The 22,153-nt window shown below is 42.9% G+C and overlaps 1 protein-coding gene across 4 annotated transcripts in view; it reads left to right on the top strand.

Moving 5' to 3' along the window:
* Window positions 1-22,153, top strand: part of sgcd (sarcoglycan, delta (dystrophin-associated glycoprotein)) — a 309,980-nt gene that overhangs the window by 248,207 nt on the left and 39,620 nt on the right. For all 4 annotated transcript variants that reach the window (XM_037747839.1, XM_037747841.1, XM_037747840.1 and 1 more), the window contains one exon: window positions 676-795. In XM_037747839.1, the coding sequence (XP_037603767.1) occupies window positions 676-795 (120 nt within the window). The remainder of the gene's footprint in view (window positions 1-675; window positions 796-22,153) is intronic.

Below are 22,153 nucleotides of genomic sequence, written 5' to 3'. Positions count from 1 at the left end.
TATTCTTTTTCTCTCAATATTTATGTTACTTTTGGGTGCCGTCAGACTTTAATTATTGAAGTCTAGAGTTCAAAGAGATGAAATCAAAGCAGGAGCGAACACATTCACTGTGCTGATGTTCCCAAAATCATGTGACTCTGCAGTCCTCCTCATTTTCGGCCAACGAATTAACTGTTTTTGTTCACTCTCACAGCTTTCATAAAAAGCTCTTATCAACCTACTGTGTGTTACCACCCCAGCACCGAACGGCCAACAGACAGATGGTTTCATCAGGAGTTGGTGAAGACCAAAACAGAGCTAAAAGGAGCATCTGCTTGCTAACACCTTCGCCATATCAATGAGGTTATAATATGTCAGTGCTATGTTTACAAGGCTCCGCTGCCCATCAGGCGGCAAACAAAGTTTAAAATGTGTTGTAAATGGTGATGTCACTGTGCACTATAACACCTGCCTGTCGGTAAGCATTCTCATGAATGACACCAACATTATTTATAAAAGTATGATGTGGGTTGTTTTTTTTGTTTTGCTTAAGTCAGCAAGTCCTGCAGGACACCTTGAATGTCTTTCCACCCGGATGCATTTTAAACGTTCAAATAGCTGGTTCAGAAAGAAATCAGCCGCGGCTCCCAGTCGCTCCTCTTTGATGTCTGCTCTCTTTCTGTCTGTTTGGTTCAGGATCCAGTGGATTTAAAGCACGAGGCAAGATGTTTGAAGTCAAATCCACCACTGGGAAGCTCCTCTTCTCCGCCGACGAGCAGGAGGTGGTGGTGGGCGCCGAGCGGCTCCGAGTGATGGGTGAGTGGACAGCTGACCTGTACGGAAACTGACCGCTTGTCAGGATCCCAAAAGTGTGAAATTAAAGCGGATACTGATGTTGGTGGTGTTCTGACGGAGGACGTTTTGTTTTTACAGAACATAGTTGTTGATCCAAAGTGGCACGGATATGTGTTGATGTGACTTTGGTTCTTGTTTGGTTGATGTTGGTTTGAGTTTAAGCTGCTTCTTCTTATTGCTGAACTCACTTTTGAAAGAGCGGGAAAAGCTTAACCTTTTGATTTTAAGGTGCATTTTCTTTCCTTGTGAAAGTATGATTTAATCATGACTTGTATTAAAACCGAGTGGAAGTTTTCACTTCACCTATTGCAACTGTAAAGCCCTGTCGTAGCCCACAAACACACACACTGCACTTCTGTAGCTGATGTGCTGCTGTGTCAAACTGACATACGATAAATGCAAAGTAGAATGGTGTAACGCTTATATTAGCATCATAAGCAGACAGTAGTGAGGAGAGCAGGGTTCAGATCTGTGCAGGTAGTACTCGTGTATGAGAGGAGTAAGATGACAACTAGCGTGAGAGGATGATTTTTTTTTTAAGCTTTTTTCTATTTTTGGAAATAGGAAGTTAAAGCTTGGTGAAGAGAACGAGAGAGGGCTCAGAGAGGAGAAGTTGACGTGTAGTCCTCAGACAAATGAGCTCATACTTGCCAGCAGGACTCAGGGGGGGGGGATAGGGTGGCATGAAGTCCTTAGACAGGAAGTAAGAAGTGACAAGACGCTGGTTTGACTGGAGTGGACAGTCAGCCTATCACTGTGACAGATGATTTCCTGTGAGAGCAGAGAATCGTAACCGAGGTTAGAGAAGGCAAAATGAGCTCACTATGAAAACATGAAGCGTAAGCTATAAGCATCTTCATACGCTGAAAGCAGCAACAGAGAAGATCGTCCTGAAGATACAAAAGCAAAGTCTGATGGGAAATGTAGTCTGCCCACAGGAAGTGGCAGACTTAAGCTTAAAGGGAGTCTATGTAAGAATCAGAAATTGCGACACCTGTGGCTGTTTAGTCAACAAAAGTCAGCATCCTGTTGCTTGCGCTCGCGCTTGTGCTCGCTCTACATAGACATGAACGAGCATCGGTCAAAACAGCGAGGCGACACACGTCAGCTAAAACCATAATATCACTATTTGACCTGCTTGGCAGTAATGTTAGCTGACCGGACGAAGGTCTCTCCGTGAGTCGATGCTGATACTGTGTTTTCCTGCTTCAGACTCCCGTCTTCTGCAGTGTGTAGTGTGCGTGCATGCACGTGAGAGGTGGAGCGAGTGAGAACGAGCGTGGTGTGTGAGTGAAGGCAGGAAGAGGAGCAGAGACTCCGGCCCTGGAGACCAAAGCTACGGTCTCCCCCGTCGCTTTCGTAGGAAAATAATTAAGATGCATTTTGTCAATAATTAAGATGCACTTTTCCACTCTTTTCAAGCATCCTATTTGTAATTGTGTGTGTGTGTGTGTGTGTGTGGGTAGTTACAAATACACTACCATAACTTCTTCAGCTCAAAGAATCTTATTAGTGATGTGCAGCGGTGTGTGGTGGGTAAGTCATGGCAGAAGTGTGTGTTGGTGTTTCTTGCACCAGTTTTCCTCTTTTATTTACTTTACATTTAAATAGCTTTATGCTGAGAAAGATCCCGTGCATGCTTTTAGTGCATGTAAGTCCCAGTGTGTGTCCCACTGAACCCCTCACAAACATCATGCTGTATTGAAGAAGACTTGAAACTAGTGATTGAGACCATAAACTCATGTTTACAATGTTTACTGAGGTAATAAATCAAGTGAGCAGTAGGCTCATTTTCTCATAGACTTCTATACAATCAGACTTCTTTTAGCAACCAGAGGAGTCGCCCCCTGCTGGCTGTTAGAAAGAATGCAAGTTTAAGACACTTCAGCATTGGCTTCACTTCTCAGAAAAGTTTTTTTTCCGCCTGGTCCTGACCCTCAGCGGTGTTGCAAGAAGCGTAGCACCCACCCTCCGGTTCTCCAGGTTAGCACCGTTAGCTCTGAAAAAAAAAAATACAAGATCTAATAAACAAGCAAGTAAACAATAAAGATATAGTCAGTATGTAAGGAGTAAAAAACAAGATGAATTGTAATTTTTTTTGGTGTGTGGGAGCTCTACTGGGAGCAGTGATGATTGTACAGTCTGACAGCAGCAGGAAGGAAGGACCTGCAGTATGCTCTGACTTTGGATTTTAGCACTTTTAAAGGACCCATATCATGCTCATTTTCAGGTTCATACTTGTATTTTGTGTTTCTACTAGAACATGTTTACATGCTGTAATGTTAAAAAAAAAACTTTATTTTCCTCATACTGTCTGCCTGAATATACCTGTATTCACCCTCTGTCTGAAACGCTCCGTTTTAGTGCATTTCAATGGAATTGCAACGGAATTGCGTTGCTAGGCAACAGTTTGGGTCCACATTTACTTCCTGTCAGCTGATGTTATTTACATACACTGCAACAGGAAATAAACTGGGACACATTTAGAATGTGTGATACACATTTAAACCATGTAATAATCTATATATATTGTATATTTGTGACATCACAATTGGACAGAAATCCTAACGGCTTGTTTCAAACGCACAATTTTTGAATACGGGCTGTGTGTATTTCCTTGTATATTGAGCGTTTTGATAGTTTAACAGTATGTATATCGCACTTGAAGCTGCTTTATAATGTAAAAGACATGATAATCTCACTTTTTTACAATATGGGACCTTTAATTGGCAGTCAATTAAAGCTCTGTATTTTATCTACATCTATTTATCATGTAAATATTCGCTGGAATTCGGCCAGTCGAATGAGTGTAAGTAAATGCGGTTGCAGAACGAGACTCTTGGCTACGATAAGAAAGTTATACTAAAAAGAATAGGAAGGTGATAATGCATGGAAAATATGAACTTTAAATATATACCTATACTTATGATTCAGACAGCAGGGCTTCCAAACATGAGAAATACCATTAAAGACTCTCTGTATTAATTAGGTTTAAAGAAAGCAGCCGAGCATGCTGCGCGAGGACAGATTTAATCAGGGCTTATTTCTTATATTTTGTACCCTCACTCGTACGGCGGGATAATTAGGAGTGGAACTAAAATAACTTGCAGTGAGCATAATTAAGATATAAAAAATGCTGGATGTTATAAGCCCCGGCCAACTGGCACGCACACACGTGTTTTTCTGAAGTTGTGATGTCTTTGATTCACAGTTCATCTTTTTTTTTTTTTACATCATTCTCCTTCATCCCCGCTCTCATTCTTCATTTCTTTAATTTCTTCCTTTCCTCCCTCCTACTTAAAAAAAAGTCTCCCGTCCCCGTTTCCTCTCTCGAACATCATTCACCATTATACTTCCATCTGCCATCATTCACCATCACTCATCCATCCGCCCACCCGTTCATCAATCCATCCATTCAATCTCATTAATAGATAAACAGATATTTGAAAAGTCTCCCTCTTGACTGGGCCGCACATTTCCACTTAAGAGCTCCCATGGGTGCACCATCTCTCTCTCTCTCTCCCTCTCTCTCTTTCTCACACACACACCTTTCAGAGTCCTCTGTGTGAGCAATTACTCTTCATCCTCATCTACATTCATTTACATCCTTTCCAGCCTCACTGAGTCAGAGTTCATTACTGTCACCCACCTCAGCAAAGTGCTCCCCTTAACAGGGAGACGCAGATGGAGGGAGCTGACGGAGGGCGGTGGAGGGACGGGTATAAGGACAGGTAGAGCTGTGAGTTGTGTAACAGGAGGGAGTTGTTTTTGACGCAATATTTATTTCAAAGTCAAAACTCTACTGGAACAGTCACCCGTCGCTGCCTGTTTAAACTCAGTATCAAACTTTGACATCCACAACATCCCCGACATCAGTAAACACAACAAGCTGATGTTTACCAAACCAGATGCTGTGATCGCTGCTGTGATCGCTGCTTTCACTTCCAACTTGAAACTGGAATAGCACAAATAAAAGTGTTTTAGAAGATTTCTTTAGAAGGTTTTCAGTCTGAGCAGATAAAGAGAAGCAGAAGACAGATTTATTATTATTTATTTTTAGGTTTTTAGATCGCTTCCCAGCGGTCCCTGACATTTTTTTTCTGCATGATGACACTACTACATGTACAGTATATATATAGACATCTTTATGGAGTATTAACGTCACATACAGTAGCTTAGATGGCGGTCGGCACGCTCCCTCTTTGGAGAAGCAGTCGGGAGTACCGACAGGGAGCTAAGCGATGTACTGCCATGTGCACGCCGCGTTACTTCGGATCCGAAAGTCACACAATAACGCAAACTAACTAACCGCTCGATGCGGCGGTAGACCAGCAACTCCAGTGCTCTGTGAGGTAAAATTACTGTTTTTGTGAATGGAGTCTGGTGGCTTTGAGGACAGCGATATAACTGCTTCAGTTCCCCGTTTGAAAGGGCTGTCTGACAGCGAGGTAAAAGTCCCATATTGTAAAAAGTGAGATTTTAATGTTTTTTATATTATAAAGCAGGTTTAAGTGCTGTATAAATACTGTGAAAGTATCAAAACACTCAATCCACAGAGATATACACACAGCCCGTATTCAGAAACTGAGCTTTTGAAACAAGCCGTCAGGATTTTTGTCCATTTGTGATGTCACAAATCTACAATATTTAGACCATTTCCCAGTTTATTTCCTGCTGCAGTGTATGGGAATGACATCAGCTGACAGGAAGTAAACATGGACCCAAGCTGTTGCCTAGCAACGCAATTCCGTTGAAATGCACTAAAACCGAGCTTTTCAGACAGAGAGTGAATACAGGTGTGTTCAGACAGACAGTATGAGAAAAATAATGTGTTGTTTGAACATTAAAGCATGTCAACATGTTCTAGTAGAAACATAAAATACAAGTATGAACCTGAAAATGAGCACGATATGGGACCTTTAAAGCGGTGCAAAAACAAATTACTGTGGTTAAAATGATGGCTTGGGTTGAGGTTAGGGGACCTTTATCGTCATTCTTAATCTACTACGGTTAAGAAACGATCGTGGTCACAGTTTAAAGGAACCAGCGTCGGAGGGCAGCCTCCTTTATTTATTACAAATGGTGACATCAGGACCTTTACAGTTAACCTTTGGATCTTATTTGTGCAGAATATTTACACACATAATGCTCAGTAACACTAACCGTGCAGACCTTTAGTCTGAACTCCATTTCAGTCACTGTTAACACTAATAGCTCAGCAAAACATTTATTTGAAGGGCTTTACAACATGTTAGTCGGCTTTTATTCTCCGTTGAATTCAGATTAAAACATGCGTAGTTGCTTTTGTGATGATGGCAGAGGTGACAGAACCAGAAAGATAAATGGAAAAATTCACTTTTCCACAGCCCTTCAGTCGGCTGTGGTGACGCTAGAAAGCCACAGTGAGCAGGTGAGTCAGAGCAGAAACACAGAGGGAGGGAGAGCCAATGATTTGCCAATTACTCCATTTATCTCTACAGCCGTTTGATGAGGGTCTCTCAGGGCTACCAGGCTAATCAAACACACCGGCTACCGCTGCCTCAGCACACACAGAGAGACGGCCCTTTGAGTTCCCAAAAAGTTTCTTATGTGTAGCACCTGAGAGTCTTCGTGTCTCTGATTAGTGTATTATAACGTGTCTGCATGTGTCTTTGAACTTGCAGTCTATAAAACGAACACATTCATGATTGAAATCAGGATGTGATCAAAGGAACAAGCATTGCTTACCAAGCATTTAGTGCCAGGTGTAAGCACTTCACATTTCCATATTCAGATGCTACAGACATTATTTGGTCGGTAAAAATGATTGTGGTTTGTTGTGTCATGACACATTGCTCTGATTTTTCTTTTAAACACAAAAGACTTGAGTAAAATACGTGTTTAAATGCATGCTACGTGGAATGCATTTACAGAACGTGCATGCAATCCTATCTGTCCAACACACCGCGCAGTGAAGCAGCAGCTGTTGAGAGTGCAGATCAGACCTGAGGACGAGCAGCGGCTATCTGCTTGTCTCGTCCCTCTGACGTATGAAGGGACTGTAGAGGCTTATAAAGCTGCCACATGTCATTACCAAGGCCGTCCTTCCCCGCCAATAAAATGCATAATTATACCTCGCGTATAACTTTAACTGGCTCGACTGAGGTCATTGAAAAATCTATGATGCTGCTATCATTAGCTTCATTATGGCTTCTATGGCTATTTACAGTCCAGTCAGACATGCTGACGGGCTCCCAGCAGACTTAATGAGAACACAAACAGGGGGAATATGATGATCGGCCGGGTTAAATCATAGTTAAAATGCTTTTTTTATGTTTTGTTTCAGCCTATTTTGGCAGCATATAGGTTTGTTGGATGAGAGAATGTGCAAAGAGTTGTCAGTTTAGTGTCTTTTATTAAAGGGGAGGTCCAATATGAGTTATTTTTCGTTGTTTTCAACTGGAAAACGCCCTCTCAGGCTTTGCAAAAAGCAGTGACGTAGGTTACCAAATTAAGGTAATCAGTAAGGATATGAATAATGTGAAGGGTTATTTCGGATATTTTGAAGTTGTACGTATACTCCAGCGTGCAGCGAGGTTAAATTTGTGTTTTTGTCAAAGGAGTCTGGTGGCTTTGGAGAGAGCAATATAGCTGTCTGACGGCGAGGTAAAGCAGCTGTGGATGGGAGGAACAGAAAAACGTATTTTAGCCACCCAAAAAAACGCTATATTTAGAATATTTCCACCGCTTTACCTCGCCATCAGACAGCCCTTTCTGACGAGGAATTGAAGCAGTGATATCACTTTCTTCAAAGCCACCAGACTCCATTCACGGAAAAGTAATTTTATGTCATAGAACACGGGAGTTGCTGGTCTACCGCCGCATCGATCGGTTAGTTTGTTTGTGTTATTGTTTGACGTTTGGATCCGAACTAACGTGCCGTACACACAGCAGTACGTTGCTTAGCTTCCATGCCAGTACTCCTGTCTGCTTCTATGTTATACACTGACAATACTATGTTTATATACTGTACATGTAGGAGCGTCATCGAGCAGTCACAGCACTGGGAAGCTACAGAATGATGTAAAGAAACCTCAATAACGTACCCGCCCTTCACAGAAATCATAGGCGTGGTCTTAGCGAATTCTTGCAGTGCACATTTACAAAAGACTCAAACCCATCCCTCCGGAAGCCTGAGGCAATTTTGTCCAAAAAATTTGAATCTGTTATGAAGATCGGTATCCAAAAATTCTGACTTCATGCGTCTGTCGATATGAGTTAGATAAAAAGCTGAAGGGCAGCAGCTTGGTACAGTAGCGGAGATTTGTAAGTCACTGGGTCAGCTGATATTCCCTCTAGCCGCTCTCTCTCAGACCAGCCTCGAATCAAACTCCACTTCCAAAATAAGCACTGCTCACTCATGCGTTGTGTTCATGCTGTTTTTCCCCTCATAGCTCATGGGGGGGAAACTGCCGAGCGGCCGACTGGACTGATAAATACAGTATACAGCTTATAGGAAAGAGTGGACAGGGCCAGAGGTGTTTAAACTTTTACAGGCCGAGAGCCCGGAGGGAGAAATACAGGAGTCACCTTGGTGCTCTGGATCAGAGTCGTGTTAACATCTCTGCTTCGGAGAGAAACCAGTGGGAGGAAGGAAGGCAGACGGTGACTTAGACAACACAGTAGTTGTTTTAATGAACATAAATGGACTAATGTGGTCGTTTACTGGCCTGTGTGGGGACCAGGGTTATTATCGTAAACTAAAACTGAAATTAAAACAAAAATAAGCAATGAAAAATATTGTTATTAAACTGAAACTATAATACTAACTATATCCTTTAAGAAAAACAAACTAATAAAAAAAATTAATTTCAGTTTTAGTATTTTAGCTTTGGTATATCACTACCGAAATAAAAAGGACACAGCATGAATTTGCGTCAACCCTCGTGACATTGGACCACAGAAATTGAACGGACTTGACTTTCCATGAGATGGCGCTATGCTGCAATGTAAACAAATCTGCATACTTCGACATTATACCTGGCTCTAGCAAACACACTCTGAAAACGAACTCAAACTAAACTAAAATGAAATTGAAAAGTCAAAACTAAAATAAAATAAAAACGTCTAAAATACGAAAGAACGCAGTAAACGTACAATCGTCTCGTCCAGGGGATGCACGTTAGTTTTCCCATGATAATGCTACATTGTTGAACAACAAATCCGGGTTGAAATCAACAGGAGGAGAGCTTGTTAACGTTAGCTTTTAGCAGCCGGTGGGCAGCACAGTCCTGCGGCGCCGAGGTTGCATTGAGTTCATTACGATGCGATCAAGCTCTATTAGGTAAAAATGAGTATTAGGCGAAGGTCAATTGTGACGTTACCATGATTCATGTTCAGATGTAATCTTGTAAAATGTAGTTTTTGGCAAGAAAGTTGAATAAATACAGTTGTTTGATTGATGTTTTCACAGCATTATAAAACAGATAATAGAGAGGGAATTATGATCTGTTCAACTTTCTAGTTTTTACTCTAGGATCAATTTGGTGTCATGGAATCGACTACTAAATTGCTGGCCTTGTGACATCCTTGGGGAGGACTAAAGGGTGTCATGGGGAGGAGGTCTGTGTGGTTGGTCAGGTGTATAAACTCATGGCTTGTACACTTTAAACCAAAGTTTGTGCTTCAAGCTAACATTGATGTTTTCATCATTCAACCAAGACCACAATCTTTCCCACCTAACGGCTTTGAGTCACGTAAACATAATCAAAATAAATGTTAATCACTCGTTCGTCACCAAGCGTACATACATTAATGTTGCAGAGATGTTCAATGTGACCATTACGTTCCCTTCAGAAACCTATTAGCCAGTGTAAATGACTTGTATATGAATGTAATTTGAAGACACGGTCGACTCACCACAACAGGGATTTTTTTTCCAGACTCGTACCGTCTGACGAGCCGAAGCTTTGAGTGTAATTACAAATCTTTAGGTGAGAAACTAATTGGCCTGAGTTGAAAATTAAACCGGGGTTTGTCAAAGTCGAAAGGTAAATGTGTTCACGGATCAAAAGCATCCACCGAAAAATGCTTTGGTGGGGGTGAGCTCATGTAATCCTTCCCGTTTGGAAAAGCTTTGTGCAAATCGAAAATGTTTTGATGGTTCTTTCTTTCACCTCCACATGCAAGCGCGCACATCCCAACACCTTGATTGGCTTTCAGAAACGATCCAAGGGCCCCACAACATAATGACATTATGTTTTCTTCTTCTCTTTTTTGTTGTGATCATAATGAAACCATTACCCTCAATTATGTCCCATTGACTCTCTGAAGTCCGGGCTCACATAATAGTACAGACTGTAGAAGAGGGAGAAGAAAAGAAAGGTGAGGACAGAGAAAGGTAATTGGAAGAGAGTCTTCAGCCCTTCCTTCCTCCGTACGAGACGTGTTATCAGCAGCCTGTCTGCTTTGATGCACTCGCTAAGTAATTACCACCCGACATTATGGTTCTCGGCCTCTTTCATTTTCTGCACGGGCAAATCAAGGATGGCTGGATGATTACAGAGAAGCTTTGTGAAAGCAAAAAGAAAAATCTTTTGTGTCTACTTTCAAATATGTAGCTGCAGAGACTTCATCTGGAGAGTCAGAGGCAGCTCTTCGGTGGGAAATAATGATCAATGATAAATCCATGTTCATATTGGGCTGCATTTACAACCTCATTTAGCTACAAGATGTTACTCGTCAGGAGATAAAAAATCATTCTTGGAAACTATTTTAGAGGAAATCAAAGCTTGTTATGCTGTTAACTCAAACGTGTTTTGTAAAGGACGCATTCCTAGCTTTCCATCAAGAGATGCACATCAATGAGCAACCACGCCTGTTATTTTATACTTCAAGTCATTTATTCTTCTTATCTTTCTCTCCGAGACATGTAATCCCCACAGGCAGCCAAAACACACAATCTTATGTCTACTATACTTCACTATGAGCTTATGGAGCTGTAGTGGATGGAGAAAATACATATATAAATGAAGTATAAATTCAGTCACAGAATAGATAAGAAAATGCATTTCCCTTCTCTATATTTCTCTTCTGCTCTAAATGAACTCATTGGGTCTCTATTTTTAAAGGAACAGTCCACTCTAAATCATGTCATCAGTCATCAAATAAATTAGGAAAATTAAAAGACACATGGTTATATACCTATGATGTTATTTTCGTTATTTCGCCTATATCAATAAACTGTACCGTGCACATACAGTATGCCTACACACAGTATGAATACAGTGACCAGACGTCCCAGTTTCAAGCTGATGTGTCCCGAGTCCCGACACATATCTGTAAAACACTCAAATGTCCCGGTTTTCAACAGTTACAACAATTGCACACAGACACAACAGATATCCGCTGGTTACATTTAGTGTAGTTTTGATCCACAGAATCCTCCGTGCTTAAGTGCAAATCAAACGTGTTGTTTTGATGAATTATTCTACACAGTTCCTTCTGCGCATCACCAGGCATTTCGCTCCTCTTATAACTCCCTCAGGACTGTCCGTTCCTGTCAGTCTTTCACCCGGACGGTGTCTCCATCCTGGACAAAATTTCCTCAAATCCTCTCCCTCTCGTTGCCAAATATCGCAGTTCAGCTAACAGATGCAGTGAAATGTGGGACAGAGGCAACATCTGCATCTCCCACTCTGGTCCTTCAGAGACCGGTCTGAGGATGGATTTGCTGAAAAGCGGGATCGGAGTCAGACTTTCACATGGCAGATGGATGAGAGACCATGCCAAACTCGTAACTCTTTAACGGCCTCTTTGTATAATGTAACACTCCAAACTGAAAAAAGAGAATAAAAACATTGAATATTAACTCAAGGGCGAGAGAGAGAGTTACCGTTAAAGGGTAAAAAATAAATGTTTAAGTGGTGTGATTTCATAAACTGCTGAGTGAACTCTGGTGGATTCAGCTGATGGAAAAGCCTCCTTTTTAATATTTATGGCTGAACTTTGTCCTCCATGTAAAATCAGCTTCTTTGTTTCTCTTTTAAACCCTCCCTTACAAACTCAAAAGGTCTATTAAACACGGGATTACAGGGACGGATTGACGTCTTCCGCTGTAAGATCCTCTGTACATTGAAGGACAAAAAAGAATTTAAACTAAGTCCAGTTGCTGCTGATTTAACCCTTACTCGGATACCATGAACCTTCACAAACAAACTATAAATGAATGGAACTTAAAACTAAAACTCCACATTGTGGGACATATGATTGAGTTAAAGAGGGAGGAAAAATGAGTGATTTACTTATGTTTAACAGTTACAGTAAACTGACCTTTGACCTGACCTGGTTTTCTCTTGAGAGCAAGTGATAAGGATAATCCAGTATATGCAGCGCTGGACACGAGATGCTCTATAAGCCAAGTTGCTCCAATAACAGCGGCTCAAACACATATTTAAGTTCTGCTAAAGAAGTTAAAGTTACAGGGCTAAATCATGTCAACCTGTTTAAACAGACTCTCACACCCAGCCTCCTCCTCTCTATACTTTAATACAATGAAAAATAAATTCCACTTTGCTCATTCTGTACTCTACCGACTCATCTTTAACCGGTGAGAAAACTGAGGCCAAATTAATAAGCTCTGGAGGTCAACTTTTGTGAACTGTGAGGGAAAATAACTTTTTAGCTCACCTCATTAAAGTGTAGGATCCACCAGCTCTGAACATCCATTGATGGAGCCCACTACCTAAATTGGTTCAATCATTGTGGTCACGACCCACAAAAGCTCAATCTAACAAGAACTCTCTGCATGAGGAGAAGAAAACAAAGACGTCATACAAATATTCTTCCTTAAGAGAGACAGGCAGGGAAACTAGGGATGCACGGGTCCGATACTGTGCTCATGTACTCGTACTCGCAAAACGGCTCCGATACCACTTTACGGCAGCGTGACGTTAAACTCTCGTCACCATCTTTCGGGTTCTATCGCACACACTCACGCTCCACCTCCCCGACGGTGCGGGCCGGGATCCCGGGTTAGGTTGGGGTTAGGGTTAGGGTGCATTAGACTCTTGGTCTGTGTTTCAAGACGGGTCGGGTTGGTTGCAGACATCGCAACCTGGTGCCATTTACGTGGGCCAAACCCCGCCCTGGGGGCACAACGCTGTCGGGGCGCACTAAGTACAGTCTGCCCCGGTGACACTTTGTCCACGGCCCCGGGAAGCACCTTCGCCCCGAGCCTTTCCAAGCCGACCTAGAGCCGGTGGCGGCGCATCGCCTCATATGCGGGGCTCCCCAGCCTGCCGTGTGTCGCTCACACCCTCCAGCTGGCTGTTAACGAGGGATTTTTGGCACAGAGAAGTAGCCTACTCGTATCGGTACTACCGAGTACCCGAATGTAAGTACTTGTACTCGGTCTGAAGAAAGTGGTATCGGTGCATCCGTAAGGGAAACTTTAGGAAATTTATTGGAAAGTTTTAAAAATAAAAAGCATCACATAACAAACAAAAGCTTGCTTTGTTCCTCTACAATCGAGTTGTGGGATTATTTTAACTGCACCTTTGACCTCAGCTTTCTTTCCTTCAGGCTCTGATGTATTCTCTGTCATTACTGAAACGGCTCCGACCTTCAGCCGCTGCGAGTGAAGCTCTCCCACAGTTTGATCACAGGGTCACGGCCGAAAAGGGCTCAGAGATCAGCCGCCCTCTGCTCACTCTCTCTGGGAGGTCTGACCTGCTCTTCCTCGGCTGTTTTGTAATGAGGGGATGTCTGTTTATGTTTTGTGATGTTTTTCCTCCCAGCTGCTCAGAAGGAGCTGGTGTTATTCCGTCCCCGTCTTCGCCTCTGTGGACCCCTCAGTAGCCCGGAGCTAACCTTGCATCAGCCTTTTTCGCTCCAGGGTCGCCTCGGATGATATGAGGCTTCTGTTGATATATCTGCCCATGGGAGAGTGCCTTTCCTCAGAGCTGACTGTGAGGACTTTTAATGTTCTTTTTTTTTATGTGCTGGACCATTTTTCAGTGAAGACAGACAGGAACGATGGCACAAAAACAGAGGGTGATAACATGCTGCAAAGATCGCAGGACAATTTTGAACCCAGGAAGTTAAATCGTGCCATTTGAGCCCTGTGAGAAAAGTGCCTTTTTCTGCCTTAAATTGAGCATCCCAGGAGCAATCCTGCCAGGTTGTGAGCTGCTCCTAAACTAGGGCTTGGTCATTTTTTTGTTACTAGTGCCAAAGTGCTACCTGGGTTAGTAACTGATACCAAAATCATACAAGTAGAGGATGAATCTGAGCTGGCTTTTGATGCCAGATCTTGTTGTTTTTAATACTCAGAACTACAGTACATCAGGCTGTTGTCATACATGTTGTCATTTTGGCAATAACATAGAGTTGTGTCAGTGTGAGTGTGACTGTAAAATGTGAAGTTTGACTGTTCCATTTCACCTCCTGTGTCTGTGATACGAGGTACGTTTAAGGTCCGTTGGAAAGCTCAGAATTTCTAGTTTCCAACGATACCAAGCATGATATTTTGAGAAATTATCGCAGATCTTTTGATCACAACTTGTTCTTACATTTACGAAAACATAAAACATAAACCCAACAAATATGACCATAAAATGAGCTTGTAATTATTGGGATGGCTTGGGATTTGCATGCCCTTTCTTCTTCTTCAATACTAAGAAAGGTGTCTCATGATTTGGGGATCCATAACAAGTTGTGAGTGGCAGCTTCAAAGTTTCAAGCTTCAGTCGGGGGCATATTTATAGAACTTCATGAAATAAAATCCTCTCTTGTGTCACTGATCTGATGATTTTCCATTGTATTAAAGTCTTATTTTTAGCACTACTAACTGAAAGTACCAATGCTGAAAGCATAATATATATATGTGGTGTCTATGGCAACATTATATTATAAGGTTCATATTACAGAAGGACTGAGAACAAGGTGTCTTAACTATTAAGAGGTCTGTTTGAGTTTTAGTGCAACGCCAAATAAAACATATTGTTCCGTGGTAAACCTCAACGAACAGCTCACTTGAGAAAATACCTACCTTTCACATGAAAGTACCTGGGTGATCTTCATCTTTATGTTGCATCAAACCTCTGCCAGGCTCGGTCATATATCCACCCCCACAAGCTTCAGTCTCACACTTTTATTCTGCAGCCCTCCTTCCCTTCGGAGTGGACACCGTTAAGCCGTAATAAGACCATAAAAAGACACCTCAGAGTTACTGCGTAGGGGGACGTCACGGGCGGAGAATTTATTCAAGGCGAGACAGAGGCAGCCTACATTTCACGGTTTTATCTGGAGTGAATGGGAAATGTGCTCGTGTGCGAGCAGCCATTGGATTCCTGTCAGCTGACCACGTTAAGGAGATGATGAAGAATCCATTAAACCCCAGTGACTGCAGCTACTACTGATCTCTTTGTGTGTGCGTGCGTGTGTGTGTGTGTTACAACTGCTCATCTCTACTGCATTGGGTTTCACAACCTGATCTCATGGGAAGGTGTATAAATAGCATCACAAGGACATTCTGCGTGTCATGACAACGCAATTTAGCCTTTTCACGTGTCATGTGTACGCCTCGTCATTTTTATGCCATGTAACATAAGTATGGAAAACACGTCACAAACGTCACTAACTTAACTCAAAAACAATTTGGTACACAGAAACCAGTCTCGAACAACAGTCCCCTGGTTCAAAGTCATGTGTTTGTTGGACTCATCCAGCATAAGCAGTCTCTTTTTTTTTTTTTTTTATTCGTCACTAGCTCTGAGCAAAGCATATTTACGCAGATGCGTTTACATTGCACAGACTACACGGTGCACAAATGACACGCCAAAAGCAAGAATGGCGGCTGTGGCTCAGAGGGTAGAGCAGGTTGTCCACCAATCAGAATGTTGGTGGTTCAATCCCTGGCTGCTCCAGGTCACATGTCGCTGTGTCCTTGAGCAAGACACCCCAAATTGCTCCCGAAGGCATAGCCATCAGTGTGTGAATAAGTTTTTAGATTATATCCTGATGGGCAAAGTTGGCATCTTAGCAGCCTCTGCCATCAGTGTATGAATGTGTGTGTGAATGGGTGAATGCTGACATGTAGTGTAAAGCGCCTTGAGTAGTCAGAAGACTAGAAAAGCGCTATATAAGTCCAAGTCCATTTACCTTTGTTGCATTATTGCACGCAAAATGAACTGCGAATTATCGTGTCATTCATGCGCCATTTAGTGCGTGTGCAGGGCTGGGTTTCAAGCAGACCAATAAAATGAGTAGGTACCGTCAGGGCTCGAGACTAACGGCGTCTAAAATCCAAGAGGAAGACATAAACTCACTATCACCCTATTTTTCCCTGATACTGCTACATTGTGATCAACAAATCCGTGTTGGGATCAGCAGGAGGAAAGCTAGTTAACGTTAGGTGTTAGCAGTCGGTGGGCAGTTAACGGAGGTTGCATTGAGTTTCATTATGATGCGTTCAAGCTCTATTCAGTAAACATTTATATAATTATGACCTTATCTTCCATACACTCGCTTAAAGTGTCACTGTGGTATCGAATTGGGTTTCGAGAATCATGGAATTTCACTGGTTTTGGTATCAACTAATACACTTCTGGTGTCGTGACATCCAAGTTCCTCACAACTGAGTGGACCGGTGAAGACATATATCTTTGAGTGAGCCATCTTAGCTGATGTAGCCGGTTCACTGGGAGGGAGCACACCTCAAAAGAAAGAGGCGCTCCTTCATGTATGTTTAGTCGCAGGTTCTGTACGTGTGTTTGTGTCCCTCACACCTGGCTGGCTTCAAGGCTGGAGGACATCTCTCGCAGCCTTGTTTCATGGCTGACATAAATCCAGGCGCCAGCGGTCATGAAGCCAGATTAGATTGTAAGCGTGACGGAGGCGAAGGCGCTCTACCTCCTCCCTCCTCTGCTCCGGGCGTCTGCAGCTGGCACCGTCCCTGACAAACGAGGCGGCGTCGTAGATCCCTGGCGAAGCCGTTTTGCAGAGATCACGGCTGGCATTGTTTGTTTTCCAAAAGCAGTTATATGTCAGTGACAGGCAGTCGGCGTCCTATAGGCAGTAGAGGAGTGTAATGTGCTCTCTGTCTTTATCCCCCCCCCTCAACACGTAATGGGCCATCTGTGTGAGAGAGAAGGCGAGTGCAGTTAGTGCTAATGTAGTCATAACATCTAGCATGGAAGCATAACCGACAGCCATGATGCCGTTCTTTCAACACTGATGGCTGAATTTACTCTAAGGTGACTTTCACAGTCATCTAAGATCTGTTCATGTGGGGAATAAACGGGGGTGCACTCCGATACCGAACTGTATTGTAAGTTTTTAAGATTGTACTTTTGTGGTGTTGTTGAATGGAACAGTATTGCCTCATAGCACGAGATGTTTCTCTTCTGCCGTCTTGGATAATGAAAGGAAACAAAGCGGAATGAATGAAACATGAATACAGATTGTTTCATGCAGTCGATGTAAGGACGCTATGGTGGATGTGCATTCTTTCTCGCTGGCACAAATTGAAACGAAGACGTGTCTCTGTGAGATGAAAGTTTCAACTTCAGTGGGGAAGCTGTGCTTATCTTGAGGTGATGTAACTGGTTATTGAGGTTTTGGGTCTGGAGGAAAATAACAGATCTAGAGATCAGTCGGACTTGGAGCCATCACACAACACAGGCGCACTCCCTGCTAGGGCTGCAAGAATCTGGTGATATGATACGTATCACGATACAGGGTTCAATATATTGGGATACTGTAAGCCAGGCGATATGTTGTGATTTTGCAAAAACTGTCAAGAACACATCAGAAAGACATTGTTTTTGTCCAAAACTGCATGTGATTATCATAAAGTGGGCATGCCTGTAAAGAGGAGACTCGTGGGTACCCATAGAACCCATTTTCATTCGCATATCTGGAGATCAGAGGTCAAGGGACCCCTTTGAAAATAGCCATGCCAGTTTTTCCTCGCTTAAATTTTGCGTAACTTTGGAGCGTTATTTAACCTCCTTCGCAAACAAGCTAGTAAGACATGGTTGATACCAGTAGATTCCTTAGGTTTTTCTAGTTTCATATGATGTCAGTTCCTTCACTATAGCTGTAAAACTGAGCTCGCTACAACTTCTGAAAGCCAGAATAGTGTCCAGGTACGCCATCAGATTTTTAAGGGTGTTCATCATGGTGAATAAACAGCATAAAAGTCTGCATAAAAAGTCCAGGGATCAAATTTGCACAAATAAAGTGAGGCGAAAATTTGCTCTTTAGGCGACACTCTCCACCATCATCATCATCATCATCATCATCATCATCATTTGTAAAAAATGGTGTTCATCCAACCCCCCTAGTGTTTCCATGTTTTTATGTGCAACAGATGTTTGGAAGCATATCTAAGATGTTCATCAGTTTCTAGTCCGGAAGATCAAATCCTATCAAGTGACTACAAACTGGATCCCGACCCTGAGGTGGTTGAGCAGCTCTGATTGAAGGCCCTCACATTCCCCTCCTTCACCCCCCTGCTTGTCTCTCTTTGACTTGAACAGCTGCAGAGATGCTGATTAATGCACAACGCTGGAAAGCAAACAAGACAAACACCGGTCGTCCCACCTATACACGTCGCGTTCTAATTGTCAGGGTGGATCTTTTTTTATTTGTTGTTGTTGTTGTTGTGTAAATACTCTGCTGCTTGTCATTTGCCCGAGCGCTGCCCTCATTTGTGTCTGCCATATGGCTCTCTCATTATCATTTTAACAGGCGCTGATTGAATGGGAGGGATACACAGTGAGGATTTTAACATAAGTAAACGACGGAAAATTGCTGAGAGACGTGCAAAGTTTTATGTCAATTAGTGTACTTTTTATTTGTCTCTGCATTCAATACGCTGGATCAACGTAGTGTAATCTGTACTATAGTCACTAATGGATTCATTTCTTCCCATTAAAAAGGGGAAATAAACACCTGGATTCGTCCTTTGATGACTAAACGCGGTAATTATTTCCCAAGACAAGACAAATGAGGGATGTTCTAGTTTCAATACTTGTGGATGTCACAGATAATGGTAATGGAATATCTATAAATACAATCAATACCAGTAAATGACGCCCCATGAAAAGAAGAATAATATCTTTATAAAAAGCCATCAGTCGGGGTATTAACTACAGCGCAGGTTGTAACTCCATAAATCAGGAATATAACACATCTCACCTTTTCAAACACTCTCCTCATTTAGAATGAAGCCATTTTTGGCTGAAGTTGAGTTTTCTCCTCTGAGAAAGGAGGGTTTGAGTGGTCCGTTAGCGCTGCAGGCTCCTCGTTCCCCGACTTGTTAGATGTGTCCATTGGCTCGTTTTGCTCTGTTCTGCCCGGATCCTCCTGCAGCTCTCTTTGACCTGCTCTAATGAGATGGAGGAGAGCTAAATATATTTCATGATAATGTGCGATCTCACCGTCCTGTTGTGAGACAGAAGCCCGGGGCCCCCGTCCAACCCCTGACCCTCATCAGGCTCAGGTCCAACATGCACCTTCATCCTCTTCCTCTTCCTCCTCCTCCTCCTCCCTGGGTTTCATACGCAGAGTTATTAAGAAGAAATAACTACAAAGAGGGAAAGAAGAGGAGGGATAGAAGTTACAGACGGAGAGAGGAAGGTGGAGGGAGGAAGAGAGCAAATTAATGTTGTTACATTCATTGTGTCTTTTCAAAATAAACTTCCATCTACACAGTAAGTTAGGTTTAGGCAATAAAACCACTTAGTAGGGTTAGGAAACAAACGATTGTCTAACGAGTCACGTCACTAGAGAGTGACTAGTGACTATAGGGACTAGCGAGTGACTAGTGATTGTAGTGACTAGCAACTCATGTGACTAGCGACACTCGTGACTAGTGAGTGACTAGTGAGTCTCATGACTAGTGACTCACGAGACTAACGAGTGACTAGTGACTCTCTTGACTAATGACCCTCGTGACTAGTGAGTGACAAGTTAGTCTCATGACTAGCGACTCTCGTGACTAGTGACTCACGTGACTAGCGAGTGACTAGTGTCTCTCGTGACTAACAACTCACGTGACTAGCAAGTGACTAGTGACTCTAATGACTAGCGACTCACGTGACTAGCGAGTGACTAGTGTCTCTCGTGACTAGCGACTCACGTGACTAGCGTCTCACAGGACTAACAAGTGACTAGCGACTCTCCTGACTAGTGAGTGGCTAGTGACTAGTGACTCTTGTGACTAGCGACTATCGTGACTTAACGATACTAACGAGACACGTGACTAACGAATGATGACAAAATAAGTCCCATTTCAGTAACAGAAGTAACAGACGGAGAGAAGAAGACGGAGAGAAGAAGACGGAGAGAAGAAGGTGGAGGGAGAAAGAGAGCAAATTTGAGATTCAAGAGAGCTTTGTGAGAAGGAGGAAGGAAGGAAGGAAAGGAGTGAAGGATGGAGGATGAAGTGGCCGACGTTAAAGGGTTATTTGGGGAGCTTTTCCTTATCCGAATCCAAGGTCTAAGGACAGAGGGTGTCTTATGCTCGAGGCAAATTGTGATCTGTGATATCGGGCTATAGAAATAGAATAAAGTTGACAAGAGCAGAAAGTGGAGGGCAGAACTGCTGAATGAGCGAAAAGGACCCAAAGCTACTTACTTTCAGAAGCTCTTGTGGTTTCCTCGGATACAAATTTATGTAATTTTGTTGGTAAATGGATGGCGATGCACCGCGGCCAGACGGATGGCACCAATTTCCCAGCATTGGGCCACCTGGAGTATTTTCAGCAGCGACTTGCAAGGAGGGTTCCTTAATACAGAGGATGAGGTGACATTTTACTCTTATATATCCGGCTCGCAGCTAATAGCAGTCACGGCATTTAATGAAGGGGCTGCAAAACAACGGGGGAAAAGTGTTTCACCAACCTAAATTGCTACGATTGCTCTTATTCTCCCACTGTGTCACAAAGTGTCTGTTGAGAAAAGGTATCATTTAATGGGAGGAAAATAACTATCTGAGTATAATAAGAATAAGAAACTCAACTGAAGTTCGCTCTGTTGTCTTTTTGTACACCGCCGATGTGAAACAGCAGGAAGAGGTTCACTGATGTCGGTCACATGACACTAGTGTTCAATATATACTGATGGTATAGCACTGGTTAGCACTGCCGCCTCACAGCAAGAGGATCCCAGGCTTGAGACCCTTCTGTGTGGAGTTTGCATGTTCTTCTCGTGTTAGCGTGGGTGTTCTCTGGCTTTTACGGCTTCCTCCCAGAGACATGCAGGTTAATTGTTGACTAGAAACTGCCGGTAGGTGTGAATGTGAGCGTGAATGGTTGTCTGTCTCTATGTGTCAGCCCTGTGATAGTCTCCGCACCTAATGACATTGTTGCTATTGATGATGTTGATGACTTCTATCCACCCTGTGCATTGCCTCTGTGCACTAACCTGTGTCCGATCGGACTTGAAGCTGTTGCTGGCACTTCCTCACGTTGTTCCCTCATATCTAGATCCTTGCTTGTGTTGTGCAAACTCTCAGATATACGTCACGTTGAATAAAAGCGTCTGCTAAATGAAAATGTAGAATTACACAACAAAAAAAGCGTCATTTTTTTTCAAAACAGGGTGGATTTTTCTGAGCTTTTTCTGAGCTTTCTGCGCATAAAGGCATCAACCAATCACGTTGTGCACGGACATACGGACCTTACTCCTTTCAACCTTGACAAAGGCAACACAGACCAGATCCATTCCTTTCACAATAAAAGCTCTAGACATATACACTGTGTTACTGTTTGCCAGAGGCAAATTCACTCAGAGCTTTTCACTAAAAGGAAACTAAAATAGCTTGCAGTAGTTTGGACTATTCAACAATATACCTCAGACAGACTGCTGCTCTGGGTTCCCGGTTTTGGCCTGCACACCTGGCCTTCAACTGTCGCAAATTTTCTTTCGCTTCCGGTATGAATAGTTTTGATTCAAATATTCGTAGACGAGTATTTTGCATTTGACATAATGTAAATGTGCAGACGCAGTCTTAATTGAAACGGTGTGTTTTGTTCCTCTGTGTGTGCAGTGAGAGTGAGTCGGTGTGTTGGGCGGGGGAGCGCTGACAGCTCTAGTGAAGAGCCTTTTAAGGTGGCGGGTAGTTGTGGTCTTAATGGCCCGGTATGGTCTCCCAGGGGAAAGTTTTTGGAACAGATGGTTGGTTGGGTTATAGACCTAATAGAAAAATACATCAGAGCTTCCACGGCGGTTTAAATTGCTGCCGTCACCTCCTCCAGCAGCTCGGCAGCCACATCACCCGGCTGACAGTCTGGAGAGACGCTGCAGTTCTCTCTGGGAGGAAACAGTGGGT

This window comes from Sebastes umbrosus, chromosome 17 (assembly GCF_015220745.1).
Source record: "Sebastes umbrosus isolate fSebUmb1 chromosome 17, fSebUmb1.pri, whole genome shotgun sequence".
NCBI classification, from domain to species: domain Eukaryota; kingdom Metazoa; phylum Chordata; class Actinopteri; order Perciformes; family Sebastidae; genus Sebastes; species Sebastes umbrosus.
The sequence above is the reverse complement of the archived record's forward strand: the minus strand, read 5'-3'. Positions and strand labels throughout refer to the sequence as shown.